This window comes from Scyliorhinus canicula, chromosome 6 (assembly GCF_902713615.1).
Source record: "Scyliorhinus canicula chromosome 6, sScyCan1.1, whole genome shotgun sequence".
NCBI lineage: Eukaryota > Metazoa > Chordata > Chondrichthyes > Carcharhiniformes > Scyliorhinidae > Scyliorhinus > Scyliorhinus canicula.
Window position 1 is genome coordinate 184,240,295 of NC_052151.1, and position 15,533 is coordinate 184,255,827.

A 15,533-nucleotide genomic window follows, 5' to 3' on the forward strand; every position below is an offset into this window, starting at 1 on the left:
AGAGACAACTTCCGGGCGGAGAGAGAGACAACTTCCGGGCGGAGAGAGAGACAACTTCCGGATTACTCCCCGGCTCACCAGCTCAGTTATTGCTGTTGTGGGTTGTTGCTAAACCTTACCCCATGGTATGAAGCGGTAAGTAATATCGATGAACGACATTAGAGCGGGTATTAGAGCGAAGTTCACTATTGGTGGAAAGCGGAATTGGTGTCTGAATAGTAATGTTGTGGGTGGAAGAGGCACTCACTCCCCTGACTTGAACACAATAATCGGGGCTGACACTGCAGTGCGAGACTGAGGGAGTGCTGCGTTGTCGCACGCCTTTCAAATATGGTGTTCATCTGCTGCCCTCTCAGATGGACATAAAATATCCCATTGTGTTATTGGATGAAGAGCAGGGCTTCATCTGGGATGAAGGCTGAGCTGTAGTGGATAAATAGGAGTCTGGAATAGGTGTCTTTGTTATCTAGGTGTTCCAGAGCAGAGTGCCATGGAGATGGCGTCTGCTGTTGGCCTGTTGCAGCGGTAGGCGAACTGTAGTGGATCAGAGAGGCTGGAGTTGATTTGTGCCATGACTAACCTTCCGAAGCACTTCATGATGATGGATGAAGTCTCCCTGGTGCCTGGCTGGTATTTATCCCAGAGTCACTGAAAAAACCAGATAATCTGGTCATGATCTCATTGCTGCTGTGGGACATTGCTCTGTGCAAATTGGCTGTAACATTTCCGATCTTACATTTTTACAAAATTGGGTGGCATGGTGGCACAACACTGCCGCCTCACAGCTCCGGAACCCAGGTTCAATTGCAGCCTCAGGTGATTGTGTGGAGTTTGCACGCCCCGTGTCTGCATGGGTTTCCTTCGGGTGCTCCGGTTTCCTCCCACAGTCCAAAGATGTGCCGGCTAGGTAGATTGGCCACGTTAAATTGCCCCTTAGTGTCCAAAAGATTAGCTGGGTTACGGGGATAGGGTGGAGGTGTGGGCTTAAGTAGGGTGCTCTTTCCAAGGGCTGGTGCAGTCTCAGGGCCAAATGGCCTCCCTCTGCACTGTAAATTCTATGATTCTAAGCCATGTTGTGACATCCTCAGGTGTTAAGGGTGCAATGTATCTTTTTGTTAGTATTTGTAATATCTATTTTTGGTGCCTACGTGTGTAATATGTTATTAGTTTAAAACTGAAATTCTTGTTATTAATGTTAATGCAAATTCTGTTGGTTTTAAAATTGACTAATATGCCTTTGTCATGTTAGATTCGGAGTATTATCCATTACAATTAGTATCAGCTCTGGCTCAATGATGGTAAACACACTCAAGACTTGAGCACATAATCCAGTCTGTACTGAGGATTTTGATTTGATTTATTATTGTCACATGTATTATGAACATGAATGAATGAATATCGCTTATTGTCACAAGTAGACTTCAAATGAAGTTACTGTGAAAAGCCCCTAGTCGCCACATTCCGGCGCCTGTTCGGGGAATTGAACCGTGCTGCTGGCCTGCCTTGGTCTGCTTTCAAAGCCAGCAATTTAGCCCTGTGCTAAGCAGCCCCTAGTATATAATGAAAAGTATTGTTTCTTGCATGCTGTACAAACAATGCATACCCTACATAGGGAAGGAAGGAGAGACTGCAAAATATAATGTTACAGTTATAGCAAGATGTAGAGAAAAGATCAACTTAATACGAGGTAGGTCCATTCAAACGTTTGATGGCAGCAGGGAAGAAACCGTTCTTGAGTCAGTTGGTAGAACAAAGAAAATTACAGCACAGGAACAGGCCCTTCGGCCCTCCCAGCCTGCGCCAATCCAGATCCTTTATCTAAACCTGTCTCCTATTTTCCAAGGTCTACTTCCCTCTGTTCGCGCCCATTCATATACCTGTCTAGATGCTTCTTAAATGATGTTATCGTGCCTGCCTCTACCACCTCCACTGGTAAAGCGTTCCAGGCACCCACCACCCTCTGCGTAAAAGACTTTCCACGCACATCTCCCTTACACTATCCCCCTCTCACCTTGAAATCGTGACTCCTTGTAACTGACACCCCCAATCTTGGGAAAAGCTTGTTGCTATCCACCCTGTCTATACCTCTCATAATTTTGTAGACCTCAATCAGGTCCCCCCTCAACCTCCGTCTTTCCAACAAAAACAATCCTAATCTACTCAACCTTTCTTCATAGCTAGCACCCTCCATACCAGGCAACATCCTGGTGTACCTCCTCTGCATCCTCTCCAAGGCATCCACATCCTTCTGGTAATGTGGCGACGAGAACTGCACGCAGTATTCCAAATGTGGCCTAACCAAAGTCCTATACAACTGTAACATGACCTGCCAACTCTTGTACTCAATACCCCGTCCGATGAAGGCAAGCATGCTGTATGCCTTCTTGACCACTCTATCAACCTGTGTTGCCACCTTCAGGGTACAATGGACCTGAACTCCCAGATCTCTCTGCACATCAATTTTCCCCAAGACTCTTCCATTGACCATATAGTCCGCTCTTGAATTTGATCTTCCAAAATGCATCACCTCGCATTTGCCTGGATTGAACCCATCTGCCATTTCTCTGCCCAACTCTCCAATCTATCTATATTTTGTTGTATTCTCTGACAGTCCTCCTCGCTATATGCAACTCCACCAATCTTAGTATCATCTGCAAACTTGCTAATCAGACCACCTATACCTTCCTCCAGGTCATTTATGTAGATCACAAACAACAGTGGTCTGAGCACGGATCCCTGTGGAATGCCACTAGTCACCCTTCTCCATTTTGAGACACTCCCTTCCACCACTACTCTCTGTCTCCTGTTGCCCAGCCAGTTCTTTATCCATCTAGCTAGTACACCCTGAACCCCATGTGACTTCACTTTTTCCATCAACCTGCCATGGGAAACCTTATCAAACGCCTTACTAAAGTCCATGTATACGACATCTACAGCCCTTCCCTCATCAATTAACTTTGTCACTTCCTCAAAGAATACTATTAGGTTTGTAAGACATGACCTTCCCTGCACAAAACCATGCTGCCTATCACTGATAAGTCTATTTTCTTCCTCAAACTTTGGTATCTTTTCCTGACGGAAGAAGGTGGAAGAGAGTATAATCAGGGGTGTGTGGGGTCCTTAATTATGCTGGCTGCCTTTCCGAGGCAGCGGGAATTGTAGATAGAGTCAATGGATGGGAGGCTGGTTTGCGTGATGGACTGGGCTACATTCACGACCTTTTGTTGTTTCCCGCGGTCTTGGGCAGAGCAGGCTCCATACCAAGCTGTGATACAACCAGAAAGAATGCTTTCTATGGAGCATCTGTAGAAGTTGGTGAGGGTCATAGCTGACATGCCAAATTTCCTTAATCTTCTGAGAAAGTAGTCGTTGGTGGGCTTTCTTAACTATTGTGTCGGCATGGGGGACCAGGGCATGTTGTTGGTCATTTGTACACCTAAAAACCTGAAGCTCTCAACCCTTTCTACTTCGTTCCCATTGATGTAGACAGGTGCATGTTCTCCACTACGTTTCCTGAAGTCGATGAAAATCTTCATTTTGTTGACATTGAGGGAGAGATTAATGTCGTTGCACCAGTTCACCAAATTCTCTATCTCATTCCTGTACTCTGTCTCATCATTTTTTGAAATCCGACCCACTACGGTGGTGTCATGAGCAAATTTGAAAATCGAGTTGGAGGGGAATTTGTCCACACAGCCATAGGTGTATAAGGAGTACAGTTGGGGGCTGAGGACACACCCTTGTGGGGCACCGGTGTTGAGGATGATCGTGGAGGAGGTGTTGTTGCCTATCTTTACTGATTGTGGCCTGTGGGTTAGAAAGTCCAGGATCCAGTCACAGAGGGAGCAGCCGAGGCCAAGGCCATGGAGTTTGGAGATGAGTTTAGTAGGAATGATGGTGTTGAAGGCTGAGCTGTAGTCGATAAATAGGAGTCTGACATGGGTGTCTTTGTTATCTAGGTGTTCCAGGGCAGAGTGCAGGGCCATGGAGATGGCATCTGCTGTCGGCCTGTTGCAGCGGTAGGCGAACTGTAGTGGATCAAGGCAATCAGAGAGGCTGGAGTTGATTCGTGCCATGACTAACCTTCCGAAGCACTTCATGATGATGGATTGAGTCACTGGACGATAGTCATTCAGGCATGCTGCTTGGCTTTTCTTTGGTACAGGGATGTTGGTCAGCTTCTTGAAGCAGATAGGGACCTCGGATTGTTGTAAAGAGAGGTTGAAGATGTATGTGAATACCCCCGCCAGCTGATCCGTGCAAGACCTGAGTGCTCGTCCGGGTACCCCATCCGGGCCAATGGCTTTCCGAGGGTGGATGTCGAGAAGGCTGCTCTGACGTCTGCAATGATGATCTCAGATACATGTTTATCCGAGGCTTCTGGGGTGGAGGGCTCACTCTCGCTGACCTCTTGCTCAAAGCGGGCATAGAATGCATTGAGCTCATCAGGGAGGGGTGCGTTGGAGCCGGCGATTTTACATGCCTTCATCTTGTAGCCCCTTAGGTCTTGCAGATTGTGCCATAGATGGTGGGGGTCCATGTGGCTAGCCTGGGACTCGAGCTTGGTCCGGTACTGTCGTTTGGCAGCTTTGGGGGATTTGTTTTGATCATATCTAGCTTTCTTGTATTGGTCAGGGTCGTCTGACTTGAACGCCTTAGACCTAGACTTCAGCATGCAGTGGATATCGCTGTTCTTCCAGGGTTTCTGGTTGGGATACACGCAGATTTGCTTCTTTGGCACACAGTCTTCTACACACTTAGTAATGGAGTCAGTTATTGTAGTGGCATACTCGTTCAGGCTGGTCGCAGAGTTTTTAAAATACTGACCAGTCCATTGACTGTAAGCAGTCCCGTATGAGATCATCCGATTCCTCAGACCAACAATACACGACTTTCATTGACGGATTCTCACGCTTTAGTTTTTGCTTATAAGCAGGGAGCAGGAGCAAGCCTTGTGGTCAGATTTGCCAAAGTGTGGGCGGGCGATAGAGCGGTAGGCATGTTTGATATAGTGGTCCAGGATGTTTGTGCCTCTGGCATGTTGGTGGTAACTTGTTGCCTCATTGTTGGCTGTAGTCCTTTAGATAAAACATTAAACCAAGAATGATGAAATAGGCATCCTATGGCACTGTTCAGTTTAAGGGCAAAACAGTCTGTTCATTGTCCAGGCCAAAACTTATCTCGGAATCAATGTCACCAACAATAGACTATTTGCAGATTATTCAATTCTTCTGTAGTTTGGGATATTGCTGTGTGCAGATTGGCTGCTGTGCTTACTTACAAAACAACACTTCACTTCAGAAGTATTTACAAGTCTTGTAAAATGCTCTGGGATGTAACAAGAAGTGTAAGTTTCTATATAAATGTAATGTTGATCTGACTGTAATTTCTAGGAAATTTCCCATACATGACATATGTGTAGTTTCCAGGTTTAGTCTCATAAATCAATAATCAATCCAAAACTCAATTCATTAATCTAAAGAGCTTTGGGAAATGATGGTTAACATATCTGCAGTTTTCTGGTTCAATTGTTTTAATTGCAATTTAGCACAAGATAATTTATTTTATTCAAACAATTCAAATTTACTTTATCCAAATGTCTTGCACTTAATATGCAATTCCAGGCTAATTGCTTTCTTTCTCGACTTGATTTTCTGTGTGTTATATTAATTAGAACATACAGTGCAGAACGAGGCCATTCGGCCCATCGAGTCTGCACCGACCCACTTAAGCCCTCACTTCCACCCTATCCCCGTAACCCAATAACCCCTCCTAACATTTTTTGGTCACTAAGGGCAATTTAGCATGGCCAATCCACCTAACCTGCACATCTTTGGACTGTGGGAGGAAACCGGAGCACACGGAGGAAACCCACGCAGACACGGGGAGAATGTGCAGACTCCGCACAGACAGTGACCAAAGCTAGGAATTGAACCTGGGACTCTGGCGCTGTGAAGCCATAGTGCTATTCACTTGTGCTACCCTGTTGCCCCGAATTGCCATTTAAATTGATGAATTGAAATTTAACCACATGGAAATTTCTAGAAAAGAGACAATGGAAGCAAACCAGCCACAGCTATTGTAAATTCATTAAAAAATCAGCTTCTGTTTTGTGCCCTCAGTCCTGCCTGTTCTATTAGGATATGGTTTCTACCCGAAATATATGATGAGAAATAATGTTAGCAAAACCTATGCTTGAATTTAACGGGATTTTCTTCCCCTACAGTTTCCACCGTTAACAGCTACAAGTTGATGATGCCATCTGAGTGTGTTTCATGGCCACGAGTTTCCAGTATGCATCAATAGGATTCTCTCTCCGAAGACGGGAGGCTGTGTCAATCTCCGCCATGTAACAGGATTTCTGAGAATATTTTGCTTTTGCTTTTTTAACCAACGTGGGTGGAAGTAATTAAGGTAAAAATCAGCCAACTTCACCGTCATTGACCAAGTCAAATGTGTAATATTTAAAAAAAAAATCTAAGTACCCAATTCTTTTTCTTCTAATTAAGGGGCAATTTAGCATGGCCAATCCACCTACCCTGCACATCTTTGGGTTGTGCGGGCGAAACCCACGCAGACACGGGGAGAATGTGCAAACTCCACACAGACAGTGACCCAGAGCCGGGATCGAACCTGGGACCTCAGCGCTGTCCAAGATATATATTTCTTTCCATTTGTTGAGCTTAAAGTCCTTTCCAATTTGAACAACGCTACCAGTACTTTGTAAGCCCAAGGTCCTAGCAGTCAAACTGAAAAGCTAAAAGTTTGTGAATTAATTACATTTTTAAAAATGGAAACTATCTGAGCTAAATTATTCTTTTCTGAGATAAATTTTAAGTGGTGCAAAATAATAGTCAACTTGTTTATAAGCCTAAGAAATCGTAATGTAGCTGGAGACATTATTTGCCTCCGATTGAAGGCTTCCAAACTAATCATCATCAAGCTTTTATCTGAAACAAATCAATTGCATCTCACTCTTGCCGGCTCAATCACGCAACTGTAAGGTTTACAAGCTGATGCTACATTCTCCCAATGCCAAGTCCCTAAGGCACTTTACGTTTGTTGTTTGTGCTTTTCATAGAACATACAGTGCAGAAGGAGGCCATTCAGCCCATTGAGTCTGCAGCGACCCACTTAAGCCCTCAATTCCACCCTATCCCCGTAACCCAGAAACCCCTTCTAACCTTTTTGGACACTAAGGGCAATTTAGCATGTCCAATCCACCTAACCTGCACGTCTTTGGACTGTGGGAGGAAACCGGAGCACCCGGAGGAAACCCACACAGACACGGGGAGAACATGCAGACTCCGCACAGACCGTGACCCAGCAGGGAATCAAACCTGGGACCCAGGCACTGTGAAGCCACAGTCTTTTTTTTTTTATAAATTTAGAGTACCCAATTATTTTTTCCAATTAAGGGGCAATTTAGAGTGGTCAATCTACCTATCCTGCACATCTTTGGGTTGTGGGGGTGAAACCCACGCAGACACGGGGAGAATGTGCAAACTCCACACGGACAGTGACCCAGGGCCGGGATCGAACCTGGGACCTCAGCGCTGTCCAAGATATATATTTCTTTCCATTTGTTGAGCTTAAAGTCCTTTCCAATTTGAATAACGCTACCAGTACTTTGTAAGCCCAAGGTCCTAGCAGCCAAACTGAAAAGCTAAAAGTTTGTGAATTAATTACATTTTTAAAAATGGAAACTATCTGAGCTAAATTATTCTTTTCTGAGATAAATTTTAAGTGGTGCAAAATAATAGTCAACTTGTTTATAAGCCTAAGAAATCATAATGTAGCTGGAGACATTATTTGCCTCCGATTGAAGGCTTCCAAACTAATCATCATCAAGCTTTTATCTGAAACAAATCAATTACATCTCACTCTTGCCGGCTCGATCACGCAACTGTAAGGTTTACAAGCTGATGCTACATTCTCCCAATGCCAAGTCCCTAAGGCACTTTACATTTGTTGTTTGTGCTTTTCATAGAACATACAGTGCAGAAGGAGGCCATTCAGCCCATTGAGTCTGCAGCGACCCACTTAAGCCCTCAATTCCACCCTATCCCCGTAACCCAGAAACCCCTTCTAACCTTTTTGGACACTAAGGGCAATTTAGCATGTCCAATCCACCTAACCTGCACGTCTTTGGACTGTGGGAGGAAACCGGAGCACCCGGAGGAAACCCACACAGACACGGGGAGAACATGCAGACTCTGCACAGACCGTGACCCAGCAGGGAATCAAACCTGGGACCCAGGCACTGTGAAGCCACAGTCTTAACCAGTGTGCGCTACCGTGCTGCCCTGTGTCATCTGCTAAGTGTCTGTAGCTTCAGCATCTCTTTAGGCAGTATTGAAAGAAAATAGCCATCAGTGATAGGTGTACTGTAACTTGAGCGACACTCTGACTAAAAGGGTTAAATTCTGAGGGCAGGCTGCATAGACTAGGCTTGTATACTCTTTTGAGTTTAGAAGATTAAAGCGCAATTGAGTTGTGGTGTTTAAATTATAGATCGAGTGAAACTGTTTACCTCTGGTGGGGAAGTCCAGAACAAATCCGAGCTGGGCAGTTCGGGGTGAAATCAGGAAGCACGTCTTCATGCAAAGAGTAGTGGAAATCCCTGCCCCATCACCTTGCACCGGTCCTCCCTTGACTCCCAGGTTAAAACAAAAAGTTGAAGCTTGAAGTCAATTGAAAATCTTAGAACTGAGATTGATAACACCCCTATTTAGCAAAGCTACAGAGCCAAGGCAGATCAATGGGAATTGAGAAACAGATCAGTGCTGACCTAATTGAACGGCTTAACAGGAGTTGAAAGGCCTCCTCCTGACCTATATTCCGAACTAAAGGCTCCAAGCAATACAAATGCTTCATGCCAGCTTTTTGTTGGGAATACTCTTTATATTCTTGTTTTTTTTGTTGCAGCTGTGAACCTGCAGAAAGCTTCTGGTACAATGAGTAACAGAAGGAAGCGCACAGCCCCAGTGCGGGTAGATGAGGAAACAAAGAAAAAGCTGAGCTGGAACATGTGCGAAGACTTGAAGGAGCCGCATCCACTTGTACCACCACCCGACAGCAATAATCCTTCGGCTATGGGCACGAGTTTCTCAGGACAAGTAGGACAGGTAGACCCACTGCTGGATAGCAGTCCGGAACTGGACGAAACATTGATTGTTGTTGAGGATGGAGAAAGTCCTCTTCCATCAACTGCTATCACCCAACTCCTTGTAGTCTCCCAAAGCCACGCGAATGAAGAGTGGCGAGCGCTGCTGGACGAATTCACCCTTCAACTTCCATCAGGGCAAATGTTTCCAGAGAAGCTTTGTTCTCTTAGTATATACTTAATGAAGAGCAGTGCTGATGATCAGCTGCAAGTTTCAGTCAGGAGGAAAGGTGACGATTTTGAGAGTGATGGCCGTGAAGAATTTGTGAGCTCTGTGAGAACTTCACTCAGTTATAAGATGCTGGAGGATATAATTTGGCTTCAGAAAAAGAACATACTTGGATTGTTCCAAAAGGACATCGAAGACTGTCAAACACTGAAGGTATTTAGCTATTCCAATAAGATATTGATTCTTCCAATAAAATGTTGTCCATTGCAATGACCATTGAGTCTTCCTGATTGGGCACGTGTTTTTGTTTTCACCTTTCCTGTTGGTGATTTTCTAGTTTGGCTACTCGCCAATTACCAATAAAGGCTGAGGCAGGAAACTCTCAAAGTGAATGGAAGTGAATCTTTTTTTCTCACTGACATCTGATTTACTCAGTATCTTGTTGCTCGTTATGCTTTCCTTAATTTGCTCTGTTTTAATTATCTTTGCTTAAGAGTCGCCAGGTATCTTTCTGATACCACCACAAGGTTCAAAACCGAATACTGATCAATGACTCGATACACCAGTTAGTAAATTTGAAATCAATGCACATTTATTTACACACACAGTCCATTATTACTCATGCACAAACTCTACTCACTAAACTACAACTACTACTAAAAACCCATACTTAGCTTCGGGCACCCACTCAGTCAGGGGAACAATGGCCATTGTCCGGTTCTGAGGCTGCTGGCTTCGAACTGGTATAGAATAGTAGCTAGGAGCGCCTATCTCGTAGCGTGCATTGACCTTAGAGTTACTTGGCTGGTGCTTGGCGGGCCTCTCGTCGCTGAGAGCCAAATGCCAAGATGAAGAAGAAGAAGAGTTCTAAGAGTTTAAGAGCGCTCTGACCTTGGGGACTCCTCTTTATACCCCAAAGGGTTTCGCGCCTTTCTGGGCGGATCCTGGACTTGGTCCAAATTAATTGGACCATGTCCCAATCATTTGTTATTGATTCTCTCCAATAAAGGGGTCGTTCCTCGATTGCTGGGCGGGCCCTAGTTAACCGTTGGCTTGCCTTTGTTTTAGTCTCCACTGGCGCCGGGGAGTCTGCCCTGGTACCGATTGTTTAAATGTTTCTCTTTTGTCCCCGGAGATAGCTCATTGCTATGCTAATGGCTTATAGTATCAGTTCTGTCTGGGCTCTGCAAGTTCCAATCCACGGGCAAACCTTGCACCTGCTTGTTTTCCTAGTACTGTCCATTTTTCCCTGTACTCTTTGCAAATGTCCATTTTGAAATCGGGACGTGGCCACCCCAGTTGGCTACAATCTCCGCCATGGATAAACATCCAGTCAGAAAGTTGAAATTAGGCACCGGACTGATCCACATTTGAAGCTGAAAAATCAGGGGTGGCTAACAGCCACTAGAGGTTGCATCAGATGGAGGTACAATCCAGTTCACTCACACCAGTCCATAATTAATAATAATCTTTATTATTGTCGCAAGTATGCTTTCATTAACACTGCAATGAAGCTACTGTGAAAATCCCCACCTGTTTGGATACGCTGAGAGAGAATTCAGAATCTCCTAACAAGCCCGTCTTTCAGGACTTGTGGGAGGAAACCCACGCAGACATGGGGAGAATGTGCATACTCCGCATAGACAGTGAATCCAAGCCCGGAATCAAACCTGGGACCCTGGTACTGTGAAGCAACAGTGCTAACCACTGTGCTACTATGCCAGCCCATACCACTGACTGCTATCTGTATTGGTAAAGGTGTTGAATGCTGTTACTATGGACCTGGGTTCAATTCCAGCCTCCGGCGACTGTGTGGAGTTTGCACATCCTCCCCATTTCTGCGTGGGTTTCTTCCAGATGCTCTGATGTTTCCTCCCACAGTCCAAAGATGTGCAGGTTAGGTGGATTGGCCATGCTAAATTACCGCTTAGTGTCCAAAAGGTTAGGTGGGTTTACTAGGTTATGGGGATATGGTGGGGACTTGGGCCTAGGTAGAGTGCTCTGTCCAGGGATTGGTGCAGACTAGATGGGCTGAATGGCCTCCTGCACGAGATTAATTCTATAATCTATAGGAGCCAATTAGAAAGGCGCTTTTAATTTATTAATTTATTAATTATTTTAATCAGTTCAAATGTACTGATTTAAAAAGTTCTACCTATTTCACACAAAGAGAAATAGTTCAAAGGTTCAAATCAGCTTTTCAAGCATCCAAAAGCAAAAGAGGTCATTACTTTGCAGAAGCCTGATGGACAGATTTCTGCCACCATCACTGGCCCTCACTTCCTGCTGTTCGTTGGGACAGACAACGAGCTATATTCCTTTGGTGCAAACAATTAAATCATTGAAAATATGGTTTCAAGCATTTGTTAATCTCAGCAGTGTGTAGAAGTACTACAGAGAGAAGTGTGTACACTGATGGGACAGTTCACAATGGCACTATCTACAGTGTGGAGCTAGTGACATATCATCTAATTAACAATGTATGCCTGAATGATATATCTGATCTCAGACAACCTTCTGAGCCAGTTTTGCTGTGCTTTGATTCATGCTTCTCATAACCAAACTTGCATCAAATTTCAATTCTCTATAAACCCTGTGCTCACTGACCTACATTGGTTCCTAGTTTGACAATGCCTTCATTTTAAAATTCTCACCCTTTGTTTTCAGATCTCTCCATTGCTTCGCCCCCTCCCTACCACTGTAACCTCCTCCAACTCTCTGCACTTCTTCTCTAATCCTGGCCTCTTGTACACGTCCGGTTTTCATTGCTCCACCATTGACAGCTATGCTTTCAGCTGTCTAGGCCCTCCTAAAACTCTCCACCTAGCCATCCGATCTTAAAAACCATTTGAGCATTCCTAATAACTAATGCAAATTTTATTTGGTAATGTTCCTGTGAAGTGTCTTTGAGCTCTTTTCTAACGTGAAGTACTAAGATCACAGGGACAGACCACTCAGCCTCTACAAGCCCATGTTGGTGTTTTTGTACAACGCGAGTCTCCTCCCAATCTTGTTCGTTCTAATGCTATCAACATATTCTATTCTTTTTTCCCTGGTGTACTTTGCTGGTGTGGTGGTGTGTTACAGTTCATTCGGGGAGTCAGAGTTGCTGTGGCAACCTGCACCTTTCCATGCACAGTGTAGACTGGATAGTGATAATAGAGGCGCCCACCCTTCTTTCCATCACTTGGCTGACCAGGAATCTCTCTCACTCTGACCACTTGCCATTTGTGTTCGCTAGAAAGATTTTCAGGTTGACCCTCAACTCTGTTTGGTCACCTTCCTTGGCCATCAAGTCCTGGGGTGGGACTTGAACCTGAAGTTTCTGGCTCAGAGGCAAGGACCCTCTGCTACATAAAACATAGAACAGTACTGCACAGAACAGGCCCTTCGGCCCTCGATGTTGTGCCGAGCAATGATCACCCTACTCAAACCCACGTATCCACCCTATACTCATAACCCAACAACCCCCCCCTTAACCTTACTTTTTAAGGACACTACGGGCAATTTATCATGGCCAATCCACCTAACCCGCACATCTTTGGACTGTGGGAGGAAACCGGAGCACCCGGAGGAAACCCACGCACACACGGGGAGAACGTGCAGACTCCGCACAGACAGTGACCCAGCCGGGAATCGAACCTGGGACCCTGGAGCTGTGAAGCATTTATGCTAACCACCATGCTACCGTGCTGACCTCCTTATTTGTACTTTTCTAGCTTTCCTTAAATGCATCTCTGCTATTCTGAACTACTCCTTGGGAGCGAGTTCCACATTCTCACCACTCATTGGGTCCAAAGTTTTTTCTGAATTCACTCTTTATCCCTGAGGGCACCATATACAAATTGTCCTTTAACTGTTAGATTCTGCACAAGCGTTACGCAGATTCCCAGCCCAACTTCCTGATCCATGGGCTGGCTCCAGTCACATCTTGTCTTCAGTTTGCACCCTGCCCAGCTTGCTCTTGGTTACAAGCAATTCTCCTGATGAGATACATTTAGTCCTTCTCAAAAGTGCAATTAGTTCCGACAACTACACTGCGTTAACTTGTATATAACTATATAATAAACTGAAAATTTCAACAATTGGAGATATTAGCGGGGTGGAACAATGCTGATCATGTTGTCTCAAGCACAGACTAGAAATATAGTAAGAAAGAAACACTTGCAACTTATGTTACTCTTTCCATAATCTCAGGCAGCCCCAATCGTTTTGCAAATTGTTTATATCAGTCTCGTAGAACATACAGTGCAGAAGGAAGCCATTCGGCCCATCGAGTCTGCACCAACCCACTTAAGCCCTCACTTCCACCCTATCCCATAACCCAATAACCCGTCCTAACCTTTTTGGACACCAAGGGCAATCTAGCATGGCCAATCCGCCTAACCTGCATGTCTTTGGACTGTGGGAGGAACCCGGAGCACCCGGAGGAAACCCACACAGACACGGGGAGAATGTGCAGACTCCGCACAGAGTGACCCAGCGGGTAATCGAACCTGGGACCCTGGCACTGTGAAGCCACAGTGCTAGCCACTTGTGTTACCGTTTATCCTTTCCAAGGTCCTGACCTCCATCCTAAAGCATGGTGCCCAGAAGTGGACCCAACACTCCAGCTGGGGCTGAACCAGTGATCAATAAAGTTTTTTAAAGAAAGACTTGTGCAGTAATTCTTCACTTCACGTTGTAGTTGAGTTCTTGAAAAGTGCAACTTTAAATGAAACATTAGGTGGATAAGATTTTCCCATTATCATCAATTGAAAAGTTAGATTCTGGAGGGCACTTCCTGTCGAAGGGGGAAAAGAGCAGTGAAACATTATAGCCTATAAGGAACACTGTTGCTAAATTCCTACATTCACAAAAGATATAACTTGGTTCATCACTAGTTGCTCTCCGCAGTGCAAAGCGATGTTAAAGCGAAGCTCCCATTAGCTGACCGACACTAAATTGTAACGACTAATGGGGAGCAACTTAGCGATGACTTGTATGTGGTGCCTTTCATGACCACTTGATGTCTCAAAGTGCTTTGCCACCAAGAAAGTAATTTGTCTTCGTCAAATGTAGTAATTGTTGTAATGTCAGAAACGTGGTTGCTAATTTATGAAAAGCATGCTCCCATCTTTGCTGACCAGATAATTTGTTCTTGTGCTGTTGATTGAGGAATTAATATTGGTGAGCAGACTGAGACATTCTCCTCTTCAACTTGATGTCGATGGTACCTTTCATTTGAAAGAAGACACCTTAACAGTGCAGTGCTTCCTCACTACCGCACAACCTTGATCTTTGTATTCAAGCTCTGGGGTGGAACTCTGAGATGAGAGTGCTACCAACTGAACCGTGACTGATACTTGAATTGATATTATATTGACAATGTCTTGCGTGTTTATTTTAACTGTGTCGACGAACCTTTTTGTTTTGTTCTGTAGATCGGTATATATCTTCTTGAGTCTGGTTTAGGAAAACCAGAGTTCCTTAGTGAAGGAAGCTGCAGGATCAGAAAGACAAATGCACTGATGCAGAAACTCATGGAATATATTCATGACTTAGCAGTTCCAGGTACAATTCTCAAAGTAAAGGTAAAACAGAATCAGGCTGGTTTGAGAACTGTTGCAGTCAGATTATTTTGTAATTCAGTTCCTTATTTTCCCCCCCTCGCAGTAATACCAGCGGCTACATCTTTCTTCACAGTTTATCCCATATCCTGGGGTCAATGATGCCATGCTTGATGCTCCTAGAATTGATGTCCATCAGGAAGGAAGAACTTGCATTTCTCGAGCAGCGTTTCCCTGACCTCTGGATGTCACAAAATGTCTCGCAGTCAATGACGTACTTCTGAAATGCGGGCACTGTTGTAATACAAGACATGTGGCAGCCAAACTGTTCCCTGGAGGCCCAGCAAACGTCGGTGATGATCATCCGATGTTTTGCTCTTTTGTAGCGTTGCTCAAGGAAAAAATGTTATCCAGGACGCAGGAGATGACGTGCCTGTTTTTCTTTAAAATAATGCTTTGTCTTGGTTTTTTTTACACACTTGGGAGAGCAGACAGGACCTCGGTTTAATGTCTCATCCAAAGGATGGCATGTCTGACAGTGCAGCATTCCCTCAGTACTGCACTGGCGCAGCAGCATGAATTTCCATGCTCAAATCTATGAGTGGGGTTTGAATCCTTGACCTTGTGACGCAAAAGTGAGAATGCAACA

At 44.8% G+C, this 15,533-nt stretch overlaps 1 protein-coding gene across 2 annotated transcripts in view; it reads left to right on the plus strand.

Annotated features, from left to right (window-relative positions):
- The first annotated feature begins 10 nt into the window (after window positions 1–10).
- shprh (SNF2 histone linker PHD RING helicase) overlaps window positions 11–15,533 on the plus strand; it is a 137,870-nt gene continuing 122,347 nt past the window's right edge. Inside the window, exons 1-4 of one of the 2 annotated variants that reach the window (XM_038800625.1) lie at window positions 11–135; window positions 6,227–6,414; window positions 8,929–9,548; window positions 14,759–14,888. In XM_038800625.1, the coding sequence (XP_038656553.1) occupies window positions 8,958–9,548; window positions 14,759–14,888 (721 nt within the window). In that variant the 5' untranslated portion in view covers window positions 11–135; window positions 6,227–6,414; window positions 8,929–8,957. Of the gene's footprint in view, window positions 136–529; window positions 631–6,226; window positions 6,415–8,928; window positions 9,549–14,758; window positions 14,889–15,533 lie in introns of those variants that run through there. The other variant, XM_038800626.1, reaches the window with a different exon arrangement.